The 17,655-nt window shown below is 40.7% G+C and overlaps 2 protein-coding genes across 4 annotated transcripts in view; both read right to left on the bottom strand.

Annotated features, from left to right (window-relative positions):
- Nucleotides 1–3,070, bottom strand: part of kif21a (kinesin family member 21A) — a 136,802-nt gene extending 133,732 nt beyond the window's left edge. For both annotated transcript variants that reach the window (XM_041202464.1, XM_041202463.1), the window contains exon 1: nt 2,708–3,070. In XM_041202464.1, the coding sequence (XP_041058398.1) occupies nt 2,708–2,754 (47 nt within the window). In that variant the 5' untranslated portion in view covers nt 2,755–3,070. The remainder of the gene's footprint in view (nt 1–2,707) is intronic.
- A 2,006-nt stretch (nt 3,071–5,076) lies between these two features.
- Nucleotides 5,077–17,655, bottom strand: part of LOC121286463 (ATP-binding cassette sub-family D member 2-like) — a 147,156-nt gene continuing 134,577 nt past the window's right edge. For both annotated transcript variants that reach the window (XM_041203588.1, XM_041203589.1), the window contains exons 9-10: nt 14,716–14,841; nt 5,077–8,105 (exon numbers count right to left, since the gene is read on the bottom strand). In XM_041203588.1, coding sequence (XP_041059522.1) covers nt 7,895–8,105; nt 14,716–14,841 — 337 coding nt within the window. In that variant the 3' untranslated portion in view covers nt 5,077–7,894. The remainder of the gene's footprint in view (nt 8,106–14,715; nt 14,842–17,655) is intronic.

Raw genomic sequence — 17,655 nt, forward strand, 5'->3', positions numbered from 1 at the left:
ATCTTTTCCCACACACTTAACCTATTTGTGTCACTTTGTAGCTCCTTATGTCCTCTTCACTATTTACTTTCCTACCCATCTTTGTGTCATCAGCAAATTTAGCAACCACTCCTTCGGTCCCTTCATCCAAGTCATTTATATAAATTGTAAAAACAGCAGCAGTAAATCTGTTCTGCAGAAGCCATCTGGTGTAATACATGTATTGTCAACATAGATTGTAAATTAAAATGGAATATTTTACATTAGAGTAATTTGCACTTAAGTCTATGGAAGGAATGAGCTTTATGGCCTTTCTCATTCCAAGCGTATTACGTTCATATCACTCGGACTTGACAACACCCTTTTAAATTTGTTACAATGATCTCAAACAGGTTCATCAACTGTCCAGATGCTTTACTCACATAGCTAGAACAGTCACATTTTCAGTAAGTAAAAGCCAAAGATCAAAGTCTCATTTCTGTTTTATGTACAAATATTAGTCCTGCTGTGTAGAAAAATGAGAACCATGCTAAAAGATTTAACTACTAAATGATCCAAAACTACATTTAGAAGCAAACTATACACAATGTCAAAACAAAAATAAGGCATGTAGGCTAAGCATGATTGATTTTTATACATGCTGCATTAACTATTTCTGTAGTCTGTAGAGAATACACATGGCATTCTAGTGAACTTGCACACTTCAGGTCATAGCTCTGGTGTACATATATTGGTTGTGCTCAGATGGGAACCATTCTTACAAATCGCTCATCTTCAGAACTGAACAAATTGGTCAAGCTATTCCACTCAGTTCAAAAATGTAACTAAAACCACAGGTAATAATTCTCAAGTAACAGTTTGATTGATAGCTATAACAGAAGAAAATGGGGGCTGTCATTTGACAGCTCAATTATCAAATGCCACGAGTTTTAGGATCGCATTTGACACTTTGCACTCAGCTCACTGGTGAATTAAAAACTATTAAGAGTACAAGAGCACTCTGGCAGAGATCAGCTACGCAGTAAGGGACCGCATTTCGAGATTTAATGCAAATGATGTCTTTGCTACTTCTGGAGATTAGATCTTTGCAAAATATTTTTGCACTGTACATGCTAAATAAATTTCACATGGAGTTCATGTGCCAGTACATGATATAATCAAGAAGCCATCAATTGGTGTTTTGTGCTCAGTGATCAGATCTTACTACAGTTAGTAAAGGCGCCCTGGTGCAAATGAGACAAGTCTGCTTATGGGAGTGGTTAGTGATAACAATCTCAAATAAGAATATCTATAATGAAGAAAAATAAACATAATAATCATAGCCTGTAATTGTAATCATATAGTGATCATATAATGATGAGCAGTTACAGGTGAAGAAACATTTACACAAGTTTTAACCTGGTATAACATCCCAAGACTCTACAGAGGAGTGTTAAATAGAGTCTGACACTGAGCCACATAAGGAGATATTTGGAGAGGTGACTGAAAGCTGACTAAAAAGATAGGGTTTTATTGAGTATCTTAAAAGGACAGAGGGCATTCCAGTGCTTAGGACCTAGCTAGACTTAAGGCTTGGCTTCCAATGGTAAAATAGGAGCAAGCCAAAGGCCAGGAGTACAGAGATCTAAGAATGCTGCATGGCTGGAGGTGGTAACAGAGACAGGGAGAGTTGAGGCCATGCAGGGATTTGAAAACAAGAATGGGAATTTTAAAAAAAAGATGTCAGTGGTCCAGCAGCCAAAGTGGATCAGTGAGATTAGGGTTACAGGTGAATATGGCTTTATGCAAATTATGATAACAGCAGCAGAGCTTTGGATTAGTTCAAACTATGGACGGTAGAAAATGCAAAGCTGATGGGAGCAGGGCATTTGAATAATTAAGCCTGGAGATAACAATGGAATGAATGATGGTTTCAGCAAATAACATCATCTGTCTCTGCTTATGGAGGTGGAATAGGCAGCTTTGATGATCGAGTGGATAAGTTCCAAAATTCATCTGAGTCAAATAGAACACCAAGGATGTAAATGGACTGGATCTAATAGTGTCAAGGGAGGGTAATGGAGTCAATGGCTAGGGTATGGAGTTGGGGACTGAAGAAAATGGCTTCCGTCTCTTAATATTTAGTCCCAAGAAATTTCTACTCATCCTGAACTGGGTTTTGAAAAAACAAGATGACAAATCAAAGACATTGGAGTGGTTGGGACAGACGGTCTGATGAGGTAGAGCTAGATGTCAGGGCACACGCAGAAACTGTCAAGCTTTTGGGTGATGCGGAAGGACAACATGTAGACAGTCATCTATTTCCTCCATATAAAAACAGTGCAGGGAAAATCAACCCTATGCAACTTATACTGAGGGGGAACGGTGTAATAGCTGTATGAGCCAGATAGAAAAAAACTGGAAAATTATTTGCACTAAGCGATCCTGACACAGCAATTTTCAAATTTAAAATCATACCATACATAACAGTACAGCCCTTACGAACTTCTGAATGTACACTACAGAAATGAAATAGGAAATTTTGATTCTGCAGCAGAGGTGGCAAAAATCTTTAATACAAGGCTGCCAGAATCAAATATTAAAAATGCATACAGTACTACTGCTAATAGGTTCTGCGCATCTGAAGGATCATCAGGAACGATGGAATCTTTGTAGAGGAAATTTTCGTTTCTAAAAATTATAGATAGATAGATAGATCACGAAGAATAAACCGACCACCGCCCCTCACCTTACAGCAACCCGGACAGAGCAGTCATCCTGACCAGGCGCCGCCATTGCGCCGTATCAGATCCGAAACGAGTCCAGAGAATTAAAGCCTCTTAATGTAAAAGCGGAGGCGAGCGGAGTCTAATCCGCTTCGAGCGGCTTCTGTGGGTGTACCAAGCCCCGCTACCTGTACCAGCAACCCAACCGACCAGGAGCCGTGGGAGGTCGAAGCTAAATGCGGCAGCAGGCAGAGAGACTGCAGTCACTCCGCCCCCAGCCACAATCAATGGGAGGGAGGGAAAAACCCTCCGCCTTGCAAAGGCTCCGCTCTCTGGATCCAGGCCACCGCCGCCGCCTCGGCCTGTGCTGGTGTCGCAATGCACCGCTGAAACGGAGCGGCAGGTGGGGAGGGCGGAGCAGCCAGAGAAGGGGTCGGGCCGGGTGGGATGGGCCTGGAGCCGGAGTCGCGGTTGCGCCGCCCTCTCACTGACTATTGTCCGTCCTTCCCCAGCTCCAGTGTCGTCGGGAGGGGAAGCAGCGCCAGCGGGACATCAGCCACAGCCTCCCCTCCCGTCCCGCTGAGAGACCGAGCTTCGAGTGAAAACCGATCTTATTTTGAAACTGAAATTAGACCGAAGCCGGTTGTAAATGTAAACAGAGTGGGTGATTGCCAAAACAAATATAAATAAATAAATCCCCTCCCGGGGAGGGGGTAAAGAGGCCCAGCCAAATATCTGATCGACAGTCACCTTATCCAATCCGGACGCTGATCGTTTTGTGACGTGTGGGAGTTCCTCACCTGGCAGGTGAGGGCAGGACTGTCCTTATCTTCTATCCAGGTTCCACACTTGGCAATTGGGCAAGGCAATCAGTGCTCTGCACTCACAGAATCACAAAAGGAGGCCATTCGGCCCATTGTGTCTGAGCCGGCCGAAAAAAAGCAACTACCAGCTAAATCCAATTTTCCAGCCAACCATGCACCTTCTGATCCAGCAGATTGGTTCCTGGCTGGTTGTGGAAGGTGGCACAGCCATTTATTGGAATTCGTTCTAGCATAGTGGCACCCCAGAGTGTTGGGACATACTGCGTATTATTTATGTGAAAAGGGAAAAAGGAATAACGGTGAAGAAACATATGTTGCTCTACTCCCACAGGGAAAAATAGTTTTGGTTTGCTGCATGCAGCATAAATTAGCCTGAAAGTTGACTTAGCAAATTGCTCAATGATCAGGGTGGCAAAGCTATAGCCAAATGAAAGATTGAAATTGCTGTTGTGGTATTTCAGTGATACCAACAATGCAGTATGACCAGTGCATGCCAGTTTCCAGATGCCATTGCGAATGTTGACAGTTTGAATAGGCAGTGTTGCCCGTTTATGCTTATGCTTTCAGACGTGTGACACCTAAGGTACTAATCCTAAGTGATTTCCTTATGGAAGTACTGCATTAGCTGTCTGCAGAGTTTCAGCGACTGCTTGCTGTGGTTCTAGTGGCTATAGGTTTCCTTGAGCTTGATTTTGTAGGGGCTCTGCGTTAGACGCATCCATGACAGTGGTGATGCCCTAAATTTAGCCATCTCTTCGCATTGCACCAAATGCTTTGAATTGATGGGGGTCAGGGTCGGGGAAGGGGGTTGGCGACAGGACGGAGTCCAATAATCACTCTGAAGAATTATGTCTCATCTTCCTGACTGTAGTAAGGCTTGCAACACTGAACTACCAAAATGACTAGCTCACTCTGCACCACTATATTCTACAACAATTTGCTGAATAAAAGCTGGCTTTGTCTTCTCGCTACTTAACTACCTCCTAATTGCAGTCCACGTCTGATTAAGAGAATTGTGATTCTCCATTTTCTAAAAACTGACAAATATTCAACCAGTTGAAATACACCAGTTTTAAAATGAGTGGTAGCGCTTTCATCTTAAAATGTTATGGGTTCAACCCTCACCCCACAGACTTCAGTACCTAATACAAGCTGACACTTCAGTACAAAACTGAGGGAATGCTGCAATGTGAGACGTGGCATCTTTGATGAGACATTAAATTGTGGCCCTGTCTTCCTTCTGAGATGGAGTAAAATAAACTCTGGCACTACTCAAAGACTGGTTTGGGACTTCCCCAGGTGTCCTGACTAATATTTATCCCTCAACCAACATAACTAAAACACACATTATTTGTACATTATCTCATTGCTATATGTGGGAACATGTTATGGTCATATTGGCTGTGTTTCTATTCATTACAATAGTGACTACTTCAGAAATACATCTCCGGCCATAAAGCTTTTGGGTACCCTGAGGCCATGAAAGGCACTTTATAAATGCAAGTCTTTTCTGCTTTTATTTACTTCAACGGTCACAATACTTTATAGTAAAAAATATGGAAAAATGATAATGGTAAATCAGAAATTTTAATTATTGTAATAACAATAAATCTATTATGTTCTCCAAAATACAATATACATGGTGCATTTACTTACAGATTAAATAAAACAGCAATTTAAATGTCAAAGCAGAGTTCAAATTCATTTGAGGTAAATTTTTGATTCATTTTAGATTATGTGATTTGCTCTCTGCACTGTTTGGACTGGTCAAGATATTCCTCCTGAAGATATCTACAAGTCAGATTAAAGTATTTATCCCAAACAGTACAAAATGAAAGTTGAATATAGTGGTATTTCAAGTATACTGAAATTTGGCATCATTTACATATATTGCCTCTGTTAGTAAACTGTGTGACATATTAAATACTCTCTGCTGCACTTTCGTAATACATTTCTGCATATTTATCCAATTCTCTTACTAGTTCTAAAAATTCAAAGGAAACTGGCAAATATTAGCTGGCAGCAACAACATACTGCATTTGAGATGTTTTAGGTAACTCTTATTTTTTAAGCTACAAATGTGCATCACCTCATCTACTATCATCATAGCTTGCCAATATCTGTCAACAGGAAGTGAGCCTTGATCAAATATATAGCTTCTCTGTATAAGAACAAAAATATTAAGTTTTGGTCTACAATTTCCAAACTTGCAACTTGGTATTTATCAATTATACCAGAATTACCATCTCAAAAATTATAGACATGCAAAACAGATAGGGGTAAAAATTTGACTCAGGTACTGATGCAAAACAAGCAGTATTGGTTCAGCCATCCGTTAAAAGCAGAAGCTGATATTCAGTTTCATTGATTGCAATTTGGAAATTAATATCAAATGCTGCTTACATCTGTCCATTTTGCAGCACCGCCAGAAATGAATTTCTACCCATAATTTCTTTTACTTTTTTTCTGTCATGATATAAAATGCAATGAATTTGTAATTATAAAGCTCTTTCAAAACATTACAGGAAGAAACGGCCTTGCTTGTTTCCTATGTACATGCTTTTTTTTTTATCTCTCTCATATCCTGATCTGGCCATATGAAGATTTTGTTGTTGGAGCTACAACACCATAATATTTTCACAGAAATGCATGATCAGAGTTAATTACTGTAAGATTACATGCATCATGCAAAAGAGATTTTAGAATATGAAGTTGGGGTTGAGGTACTGTAGTATGATTAGTTAGACTAGCACAATACTTTATGTAAACCAATATTTTACAGCATACAATCATGCAATCAAAGACAGAATATTACTGGCAATTTCTGTCCCAAGTATACAAACGTTCCATTTCCTTTTTCTTACATTGAAGCAAACTTTATCATGGATATATAAATTACCAGTTTATTTAGAAGTCAATCTTAGTTACACAAAACACTAAGAAATCATAATGGACCAATGACAATTTAATACAATTAATAAAAATACAATTTCAAACTTAACATCTTTTTGTTAAATCTAAAAACAAATAGAAAGGACACTCAGGAGTTCTGGCAGTAAATTTCTGGCTGCCATTTATAGCTTACAAGTTTACAAGCTTACAATACTGGCTTTGAGTGTCAGTTGAGTTATAACTTTCCTCAGTGCACAGGTTCTACATACTCAAGATGAAACACTTTGCGCAATGGAAACTGGACCAGTCTGGCACCAGAGAAGCATACCTCCTGTTGTCATTTTAATTCATGGTCCACACCATCCTGATGGGAAGGGAAAGGAATAAATGATGTGAAATAGGGTCAGTGGCTCCATTCTCCAACAATTTAAAACAGTAAACAACACAAAAACTTGGTATCCCAGTGTGAAGAATACCAAATACATAAAGAAAACAAATTCTGTCCAGAAGAACTTGGACTCTGATCTGAATAGGTTCTAGCCTATCCATGATAGCTTTCAAAAGGACCAAAGTGAACTCAGGTTTTTTTTTAGAACTTGTTATTAGACTATTCAGTGGTAAAATGCAGATACAATAAATACAAATAATACTTCCTTTGTTGTAGCAAAAGGTCTACATTTTATATAAACTGATACTGTAGTACTTATTGATATCTAAGGTAAACAGTCATTATCTTGAAAAACCAGAATCAGTAAGCAATAATTAGTAATTGGGAGCTGCAAGAAATGCAGAAATAGTGTTTAATGGAGTTCTGTAGTAGTAGCAAATATGGAATTAACATTTCCTGCTAAAGCATGGTTAGAACTCTAGATCTTACAGTGTTGAGATCCATTCCTATTCCATTTTTTAAAAAAGGGTATATTTAAGAACTGCTCCCTATCCACCCACTTCTCAAACAATGGGTTCTTATAATTAAAATAAAATACTGTTTGTGGTTGTTGCAAAGGAACTTCCTGGGCAAAGTGCTGAAGATGATGATGGTGCGGCATCATCCTTGTCAAAATCTAGGCTGGCCACTCGCTGTACTAGATGATGCCTGTTGAGACATTTTTATTAAAACAAAATAAGGCTCTTTCAACTTTTCAATTTGGGCAGAGCCTTTAATTACATTTAAAGAATAGGAACCAATTCCTTGCAAAGTGTAAATTCTAGTTTCCTCTTAATATCCATAATATTTTTTGAAAATGCTTTCAAAATAATGTCTAAATGCTAATCTTTCACTAATGTAAACCTGTAAAAAAAAGTTAACACAATTTCACTGTATTCTAAAGGAATGATAAGATGATTTATGTAAAAATTAAATTTTATCATTCTAGAAGAAGCTAGTTAATGATCTTAATAAATAGGAATTTATTTTTTTATTTATTTTGTTTGTCTCATGCAATTCCTTTGTAGATCTTCTTGCCATGTTATTCACATTCATCATCAGTTTCGTTACTCTTCAATTCCAGTGGTTCTTAGCACAGAGTCTTCTCCCAAAACCCTGCACAGTTCATTCAGTCGTTGTTGCATTTGAGGGACTCCAGCCAGTTGAGACTCAAGTCTCTGCTTTTCTTCAGACAGTGAAAGTCGAGTAGCAGTGTCCAATTGTTCAAATCGCCAACCACCCTCCCCATCAAACTGTAACAAGTGTGTGTGGTATTTCCTACAAAAATAAATGAAATTAACTTTACAAATGTTCCTTCCATTTGACAAATACTGAAACTTCCAGATGAAAATAAAGCACTGGATTTGATTTTGCTCTTGTCCTGAAACATGATAATTTACTTTTGAGGATACGCATCAGCTTCCTCTATATCATTCATAACTCAATAATAGCCACTTACATTTTTAAAGTGCTCTAACATTCAGGAAGATGTTTTAACAGATATTGACAGTTATGGAAGAATTGAAAATTCTATCAATACAAGTTGATTTCTTGTAGCATTACTCACTGAACAAAATATGTTTCATTCTGTTAATTTGGTAGATGTTGTGCATATGGATTTTTCAGAAGGCATTTGACAAGGTACCACAAAGACACAAGGCAAAAAATTATTAAAAGGAATGCAGCAGCATAGACAGGTGCCTAGAGAAAGTAAAGTAGACAAAAGGAGTAAATAGGTGGAGAGTGCAAGATGAGGACACTAGGACAGGCAGCCAGCAGCACCTAGAGGATCTAGTCTGTCTAGAGGATCTAGCATCTAGTCTATACTCAAGTAGGAGTAAGGGTGGAATAAAAGCAAAGGTCCATATTCTATTTAGTTAAGATATGTCTGGGGAGCTCAGTCCTGTGATTTGCACATCCTGCACTACATGGGAAATCCTAAGTGCTCCTGGCGGTCTGGATGACCATGTGTGCAGGAGGTGCCTCCGACTGGAGCAACTCGAGCTCTAGGTTTTGGAACTTGAGTGGCAACTGGGAGCACTATGGTGCATTCATGAGGCTGAGAGGTTCGTGGACAGCACGTTTCAGGATGTGGTCACCTGACAGCTTAAGGAAGTGACCGCCAGCCAGAAGAATGGAGCAGGCAGGTAATGAGGGAATCCCCATAGTGCATCTCACTCGCAAACCATTTTTCGGCCTTAGAAAACGGTTGGAGTGACAGTTCCTCTGTGGAGGCCAACCAGCGCCAAGGCCAAGGCACTGTGGGTGGTCTAGCTGCTCGGGGTTGGGGGGAGAGGAAGAAGTGTGGAAGGACAATAGTAGTAGGGGATTCATTAGTGAGGGGAGTAGACAGGCGCTTCTGCAGCTCTAGACATAACTTCAGGATGGTGTGTTGCCTCCCGAGTGCCAGGATCAAGGATATCACAAGACTACTACAGGGCATTCTGAAGGGGGGAGGGTGAACAACCAGAGGTTGTGGTCCATGTTGGGACCAGTGACTTGGAAGAAAGAGAAATGAGGTCCTGCAAGTGGACTCCAGGGAGTTAGATAGGAAATTGAAAAGCAGGACTTCAAGGTAGTAATCTCCAGATTATTCCTGGTGCCACACAGTAGTGAGCATAGGAACAGAAGGATAGAGCAGATGATTGTGTATCTGGAGAGATGGTGCAGGAGGGAAGGCTTTAGATTCCTGGGGCACTGGGACCATTTCTGGGAGAGGTGGGACCTGGACAAGTTGGACGATGGAAAAGCTGGCGATGGAAAAGGATAAGGAACAATCCAGAGTAAGAATAATTAACTGGGAGAAAGTCAACTTCAGTGGGGCAGAAAAATGGAAGAATTATTCTGACGCAGTTAAATTGGAATCAAAGGTTGGTAGGCATGATTGTAACTGAACAATGGGCTACCTTTAAAGAAGAGGTAGTTCGGGCACAGTCAATATATATTCCCATGAAGGGGAAAGGTAGGGCAAACAAATCCAGAACTCCCTGGACGACAAAAGAAAAATTAAGATGAAGAAGAAAAAGTGTGCTTATGACAGATGTCAGGTGGAGAATGCAACTGAGAACCAGGCCAAAATTAGAAGGTTAAGCAGGGAATTGAAAAAGCAAGTAAGAGGAGAGTATGAGAAGAAACTGGCAGCTAACATAAAAGGAAATCTAAAAGTCTTTTAAATGCATATAAATAGTAAAAGGATGGTAAAAAGAGGAATGGGTCTGATTAGGAACCAAAAATTGGATTTACACATGGAACAGGGTCATGGCTGAGGTATTTACTGTGCATCTTTGCATCTGTCTTTGCCAAAGAAGAGGTTGCAGCACAGATCGTGGTGAAGAGGAGGTAATTCAGACCCTGAAGAGTTTAAAATTGATAAGGAGGTATTGGCTAGGCTCTCTGTGCTTAAAGTTGAAAAGGCGCCAGGACTGGATGAGATACATCCAAGGATACTAAGGGAAATGAGAGTGGTAAGTTGTAGAGACACTGGCCATAATTTTCTTAAGCTCAGGGATAGTACCAGAGGACTAGGAAAGTGCAAATTTTACACCCTTGTTTAGATAAAGGTTTCAAGATAAGCCTAGCAACTACAGATCAACCAGTTTAACCTCTGTGGTGGGGAAACCTCTGGAAACGATTATTCGGGACAAAATTAATACTCACTTGGGCAAATGTGAGTTAATTAAGGAAGCCAGCATGGATTTGTTAAGGGAAAATCTTGTTTAATGGACTTGCTTAAGGTTTTTGATGAGGTAACAGAGTGGATTGATGAGGGTAATGTTGTTGATGTGTTGTACTTGGACTTCCATTTGGTAAAGTGCCCCACAACAGAATTGTGAGCAAAGTTACAGCTCATGGAATAAAAGGGATAGGAGCAACATGGTAACGAAATTGGCTGAGTGACAGGAAAAAGAGAGTAGTGGTTAACGGTTGTTTTTCAGGCTGGAGGAAGGTTTAAGGTAGAGCTCCATAGGGGTTGATGTTAGGACCCCTGCTGATGTTAGGACTAGGCGGACAAGTGACAGATGAAATTTAATTCAGAAAAGTGTGTTGATTCATTTTGGTAGGAAGAACACAGAGGGCAGGATTTTCCCCCTTTTGGGGGGGGAAGTTGAAGTACGGGCATGCGGAGGCAGAGGCTAATTAAGGCCCGCCCAGTGTGATGTCCACATGGAAGCACTATGCGCTCACTGTGCAGGCGGAGGGAATCCCTGAACCTGAGAGTACACTATTTCGCGCATGCGCATGGAAGAGCGCACTCATCTCCCTGAGGCTATGTGCTGCCTTGGGGAGATCTTCTCTACTGTACAAATTATTATATATAGAAAAAAAATCCCTGACATGTCCCCTCATGTGACATGTCCATAACTTTTCTTAAAACTTTAATTAAAATTTTTAAAACCTACATGAACCTCATCCCGCCCATGGATGAGGTCTCATGCTTTTTCTAATGCCTGCTCGACAACCTTAAGGTTGGATGGGCAGGTCCATTAATTATTAAATGACTCTGTCAATGGCCTCAATTGGCCATTGACAGGTCGGTGAGTGTACAGCTGATTTTGCTGAGCCCCCGCCTACCTGAAAATTTAAATGGGGCGCGGTGACATCGAGAGTTCCGCCCGACGTCACCGCGCGTCTCGTCATTTTATGCATCGGCAAGCAAGCTTCGCCTCCCGCTTGCCAACAGGAAAATCCTGCTTAGAGAGACAATAGAAAATAAAGGGTACAATTCTAAAGAGAGTGCTGGAGCAGCGGCACCTGGGTGTGTATGTGCATAAATCTTTGAAGATGGTTGGACAGGTTGAGAGAGAGCGGTGAATAAAGCATACAGCATACAGGCTTTATCAATATGGGCATGGAGTTCAAAAACAAGGAAGTTGTGTTAAACCTGTTAAAACACTGGTTTGGTCTCAACTGGAGTATTGCGCCCAATTCTGGGCGCCACATTTTAGGAAGGATGTGGAGGTATTAGAGCAGGTGCAGAAAAGATTCATGAAAATGGTTCCAGGGATGAGGAATTTCAGTCATGCAGAAAGATTGGAGTTGAGACTGTTCTCCTTGGAGAAGAGAAATTAAGAGGAGATCTGATTGAGATATTTAAAATCGTGAGAGTTATGGACAGAGTAAATTCTGTTCTCATTGGTGGAAGGATTGAGAACCAGACAACACAGATTTAAGGTAACTACACAGCAAGTGGTTAATATCTCGAATGCACTACCTAGCAATGTGGTGGAGGCAGGTTCAATCGAGACATTCAAGAGGAAATTGTATTATTATCTGAAAAGGAAGAGTGTGCAGGGCTATGGGGAGAAGGTGGCAAAGTGGCGCTAGATGAATTGTTCCTTCAGAGAACCAGCAGAGACACAATGGGCCGAATGGTCATCTTCTGTTTTGTAACTATTCTATGATTCTATGAAATAATGCAGACATTGGTAGAAGTTGAGTGGTACTGAAGTTCATTGATGCAAAATTAAGGATTATGTCAAACCATGAAGAAGATGCAGAATGACATTTTTATTATTGCGGCAGGTATTGACATTAGTTGAATGGAGGTTTGTCCAGGAGCTGCTGAAATTTGTAGAAAAGAAAGCAGAGTATTGAAGCTGGGGTAAGTCAAGGGGGATGGTGAACAGAGAGGGTCATGGTCTGGAAAGATGTGGATGACTTGCATTTGGAAGCACATGAGAAGAGGTAATGGCAATGATAGTTGGATTGCCACTGAGCTCAAAACTCCCCCTCACTCAATGCTGCTGTGCATTTCTTATGGGACCTTCTACACCAGAAATCAGTGAACTCCTTTGCAGCAGAGTAGATTTGGGGGAAGATAGGGCATGCCCCTTTTTATCGCACTTTCTGCTGTATGGTAAGTTTAAAGGTCCAGTCTGAATGTTAGTGAATGGTGAGCGGATGAATGGGTGAGTGAATGGGTAGGTGGTAACGGAGCTAATTGGGTAGGGTAGGTATATGGGTAGGGTGGGTAAAGGGTTAATTGGGTGTGGTTAAGATGGGTTTGGGGAGGTGATAGATGGGTGGGTCATCAGGTAGGGTCAACGGGTAGCCAAATGGTCAGGGTAGTTGGGTCAGGTCAAGGGGGGGATGTAGTCAGGCAGTTGGGGGATAGTTGGGTAGGGGTGGGTAGGGGTAGTTGGGTCAGGGGGCTGTCAGGTCTTGTTGCAGGGCATAGTCAGGGAGAAGTCGGCTTGGGTCTGGTTGAGATGGGGGGGTGGGAATGCAATAGTTATCGGGGATTCAATTGTAAGGGGAATAGATAGGTGTTTTTGTAGCCACAAACAAGACTCCAGGGTGGTATGTTGCCTCCCTGGTGCTAGGGTCAAGGATGTCTCAGAGTGGCTACAGGACATTCTGAAAGGGGAGGGTGAACAGCCAGTGGTGGTGGTACATATTGGTACAAACAACATAGGTAAAAAAAGGGATGAGGTCCTAAAAGCAGAATATAGGGGGGTCGGGGGGTGGTCAGGTTGGGTCGGGGTGGGAGGTAGTTACATGGATAGGCTGGTTGGGTCGAAGGGCTGATTAGGAGGGGCTTACCCAGATGTTAGACTAGGTTTTAATCTGTCTGTCTAACATTTCCTGAGTAACTACCCAGGTAAATAATGTGGAACTGTCCGAAGTCTGTCTGTCTAGCCCAGAGTTGGAGACATTCACGCAGGCTTCCAAGAGAGCAGGAGAATTGCACTTTGGATGTTGAAACTTCCCAGGCAATTTCCACGTTTGTCCACGCGTCAAGGCTTCCACTGGGTCCCGACGTGTATCTTCAGTCACATGTCTGGACTCCAACGATCCGGAGACTGGAAGATTTGGCTCAGTGTCGGCAATGTTAAGCTATGGCCTGGTACCAGTAGCAGGATGACCTGGATCAACCAAATATAATGGATGTCTGAAATATGGGGAAATGTGGAGAGATGGTTGGGTTGTGAAACTAGGAACATTTGGTGACAAAAAAGGCTGGCTCATGTAATGACATGTGGGGAATATCCGGGGTCCATTTTACACAACAATTTAAAAATAACACTTGTTGTTGATTTACTAGAACAATTTACCAATATTTATTCTCTATAATTTTGTGAAATTATAAAATGCTAGGTCAGAAATTTTTCAACTTTTCTGCTGGGTGCCCCTTCCAAATATTGACACCCTTCTGAGAACCAGATTTCAGGTAATGTTGGCAATTCAAAGAAAAATAGTGCTTTCATGGCGGTAAAAAAGTATGTAAAAAGAAATAATGCCCAAGTTGACAAATTGAGAAAAAATATTGGCATTTGGTATTATGAACTGGGAATGTAATTTGCTGTAAAAGCTTTCACCAACTGTGATTTGAACTCTGTTCACCAAGTTAACTTCCAAGCGGTAAATTCATATAGACATACACATTTAATGTTTGGAACTGAATTGATCTAATTTTTAAATTTTCATTACCTCAAATATACTTTCATTTGAAATTGTTTCCTGAAACAAATTCACACTGAGCATTTATATTTCATTTACAATATAATTGTTTATTGACTCAATAGATCTCAAATTACTAAATTTGTAATTTCAGCTAAGCTAAATTGATCGGTGATTATGATGACGCTTAAAATGCTGCATTTTAGCATGACATTCTCAATACATGAATACATTCTACCAAATAGTGGGAACATAGTGTGATTCCTATTAACATGGTTACCATTTCTCAGAATCTGATATATTTATTCAGGTATGAAAGACTAAAATAAAAATTTAATTAATTCTTCCATTACTGTACTATCTAGTTGCTGAATCTTGCAACTAGATTTTGCTAGCAAATTTGGTGGTAATGGAAAATATTTGATGCAACAGAACATAGTAAGCATACATTTTTCTTTCCAGCTTTTGTAAGGGGGTAGGTACTCACCACAGAGATGGCCTGTGAGTAATGGAAAGCAATGAGATCCCAGAATCCTTTGCTGTTTGAAATATCTTGCCTTCAACATCAATGCTTACAGCACTTGTGCATTCATCTAGCAATGCATATTTTGGTCTAAACAAACACATTATATAAACTTAGTATTGTACAAAAGACACTGGTACATTTTCAATACATATATGAGCCTTTATCTTTTGTTAAATTGCAGCTATTCAGCCCAACTAGTCCATGCCATTTTTATGCTTCATGTTATGACACAGCAGTTGGTAAAGGCTGAGTTGTTTAAAGCCCATAGGGAAACTTGAGCAACTGTCAGTTATATTTTCAATTGGAGTGTTTGAAATGCAGCTCTGAATTCAGGAATAAGACCACCGAGCTTCCAAAGGTTTTTTATATAAAACTAAATTAAACATTTATTAACTTAACAACAAATTAAACACATACACGTCTACAAACTACTACTATAATAACTTTTAAACAAATACCCAAATTAATCACTCCCAGGTCAATCTTCACCAAGGCAACAGTAATTCATAGACTTTAAATAGACAGCAGGCAAAGCACATTTGACCTTATGAATTCAAAATGAGGTTCCTTGTAATTTGGTTCCTTCAGAGACACAGTTATAGGCTTACAGGCTGGTTAGATCTTAAATGCCTCTGCCTTACACACAAAAGCTCCTTTCTGTTTATACCTAGCTTTCCCCTTGAATATAAATTTTCCATTGTATTACTAGATTTTTAATGTTTCCTCTCCAAACAATAATATCCATTATATCCAATAATATCATTCCACCAATTTTATTAGTAATATAAACACATTGTTTGGCGTCCCCTAGCCAGGTGCAAAATTTTACCCATTCTTTTGAATGGTTATTCAACAAATGCAAATTTACACTTTACCTTCTCCCCCTTAGGTTTATCTAATTAACATTTCAAAGCTACCATTCATCAAAGCACCCAGACTAGCCGGCTGTAATCCAATTAAGCCACACACAGACACACACATAGACACAGACCCTACTACAACATCACTTTAAAAGTAATTTCTAATAACAGTATAGATATTAATATCTCTTCATGACATCCAATTGAGACTTCTCCCACTCTTCATCAAACCTTATCAGCATAAACTTTTATTGCTTTCTCCCTCCTGTGTTTTATCTATTAAGTATTTTTCGTCTCAATATGACTGTAGTTCTTTACTTCACCACTCTCTCTTCCTATTCCCATTTTCCTTATGGGCCCATATTGCTTCATCTTGCCAATCTAATCCAGCCAAACACAAATTTGGATGTGATCGCTGTCAGTTCACTAGAAACGTCCAGTCATTGTGAAATTATGAATAAGAAATCTAATTAAGAAATAAGGAAAGACTTGCATTTATTTAGATAGTGCCTATCATGGCCACAGGATGTCCCAAAGCAATTTACAGCCATTGAAGTACTTTTGAAGTGTAATCACCATTGTAATGTAGGAACCATGTAGCCAACATGCACACAACAAGCTCCCATGAGCAGCAGGCGGCAAGTCCATACGTAAAGCCAGCAACATTCACCGTTGAAGCAGCTACAAAGGATTGGAGTGCCCAACCTGCTGCTGAAAACTGGTCTGCTGCTCCCACTGCACAGGCTCCAGAATGGGGTGGTGCTACCGCGGATTGCTCCTAAGACTGTGGTCAGAGTTGACCAGCAAACTGACCTGTCCTGTCTGCATTTGGTTGAAAAGAAGGAAATAAAAATAATGACCAGATTTTTAAATATGATGACTGAGCTTGGCCAAGGTGCCAGGAATAACTGACCCACTCTTCTTGGGAATAGTGCCATGAGATCTATTATACCCACCTGAGAGGGTAGACAAGGCATTGGTTTAACATTTCACGCAAGTGACAATGGGTTGGACTTTCAACTGCCAGTGGGGATGGGAACAGGTCATAGAGTCAAAGGAGTCTACAGCACAGAAAAAGGCCATTCGGCCCACTGAGTCTGCGCCAGTCAAACAAGTACCTAACTATTCAAATCCCATTTTCAAGCACTAGGCCCATGGCCTTGTATGCCTTGGCATTGCAAGTGCACATCCAAATACTTCTTAAATGTTATGAGGGTTTCTGCCTCTACCATCCTTCCAGATTCCCGCCACCCTCTGGGTGAAAAAATTCTTCCTCACATCCCCTCTAAACCTCCTGCCCCTTACCTTAAATCAATGCCCCCTGGTTATTGATCCCTCCACTAAGGGGTAAAGTTCCTTCCTTTCTACCCTATCTATTCCCCTCATAATTTTATACACCTCAATCATGTCCCCCTCAAACTCCTTTGCTCCAAGGAAAATAACCCCAGTTTATCAAATCTCTCCTCATATCTAAAACTCTCCAGTTCAGGCAACATACTGGTAAATCTCCTCTGCACTCTCTCCAGTGCAATCACATCCTTCCTAAAATGCAGATTTCAGAACTGCACGCCATACTCTAGCTATGGCCTAACCAGTGGACATACACACCAAGGTCCCTCTGATCCTCAGTACTTCCCAGGGTCCTACCATTCATCATGTATTCCCGTGCCTTGTTTGTCCTGCTCCAGTGCATCACCTAACACTTATCTGGATTAAATTCCATTTGCCACTGATCAGCCCGTCTGGCCAGCCCATCCATATTCTCCTGTAGTCTAAGGCTACCCTCCTCACCAATTTTCATGTCATCCACGAACTTACTGATCAACTGTCCTACATTCATTTATATATCCGTTTATAAATCATTTATATATACCACAAACAGCAAGGGACCCAACACTGATCCCTGTGGAATCCCACTGGACACAGGCATCCAGTCACAAAAACATCCCTCGACCATCACCCTCTGCTCCCTGCCACTCAGCCAATTCTGGATCCAGTTTGCCAAATTGTCTTGGATTCCATGGGCTCTTACCTTTGTTAT

Source organism: Carcharodon carcharias, chromosome 13, assembly GCF_017639515.1.
Source record: "Carcharodon carcharias isolate sCarCar2 chromosome 13, sCarCar2.pri, whole genome shotgun sequence".
In the NCBI taxonomy this organism is placed as follows: Eukaryota; Metazoa; Chordata; class Chondrichthyes; order Lamniformes; family Lamnidae; genus Carcharodon; species Carcharodon carcharias.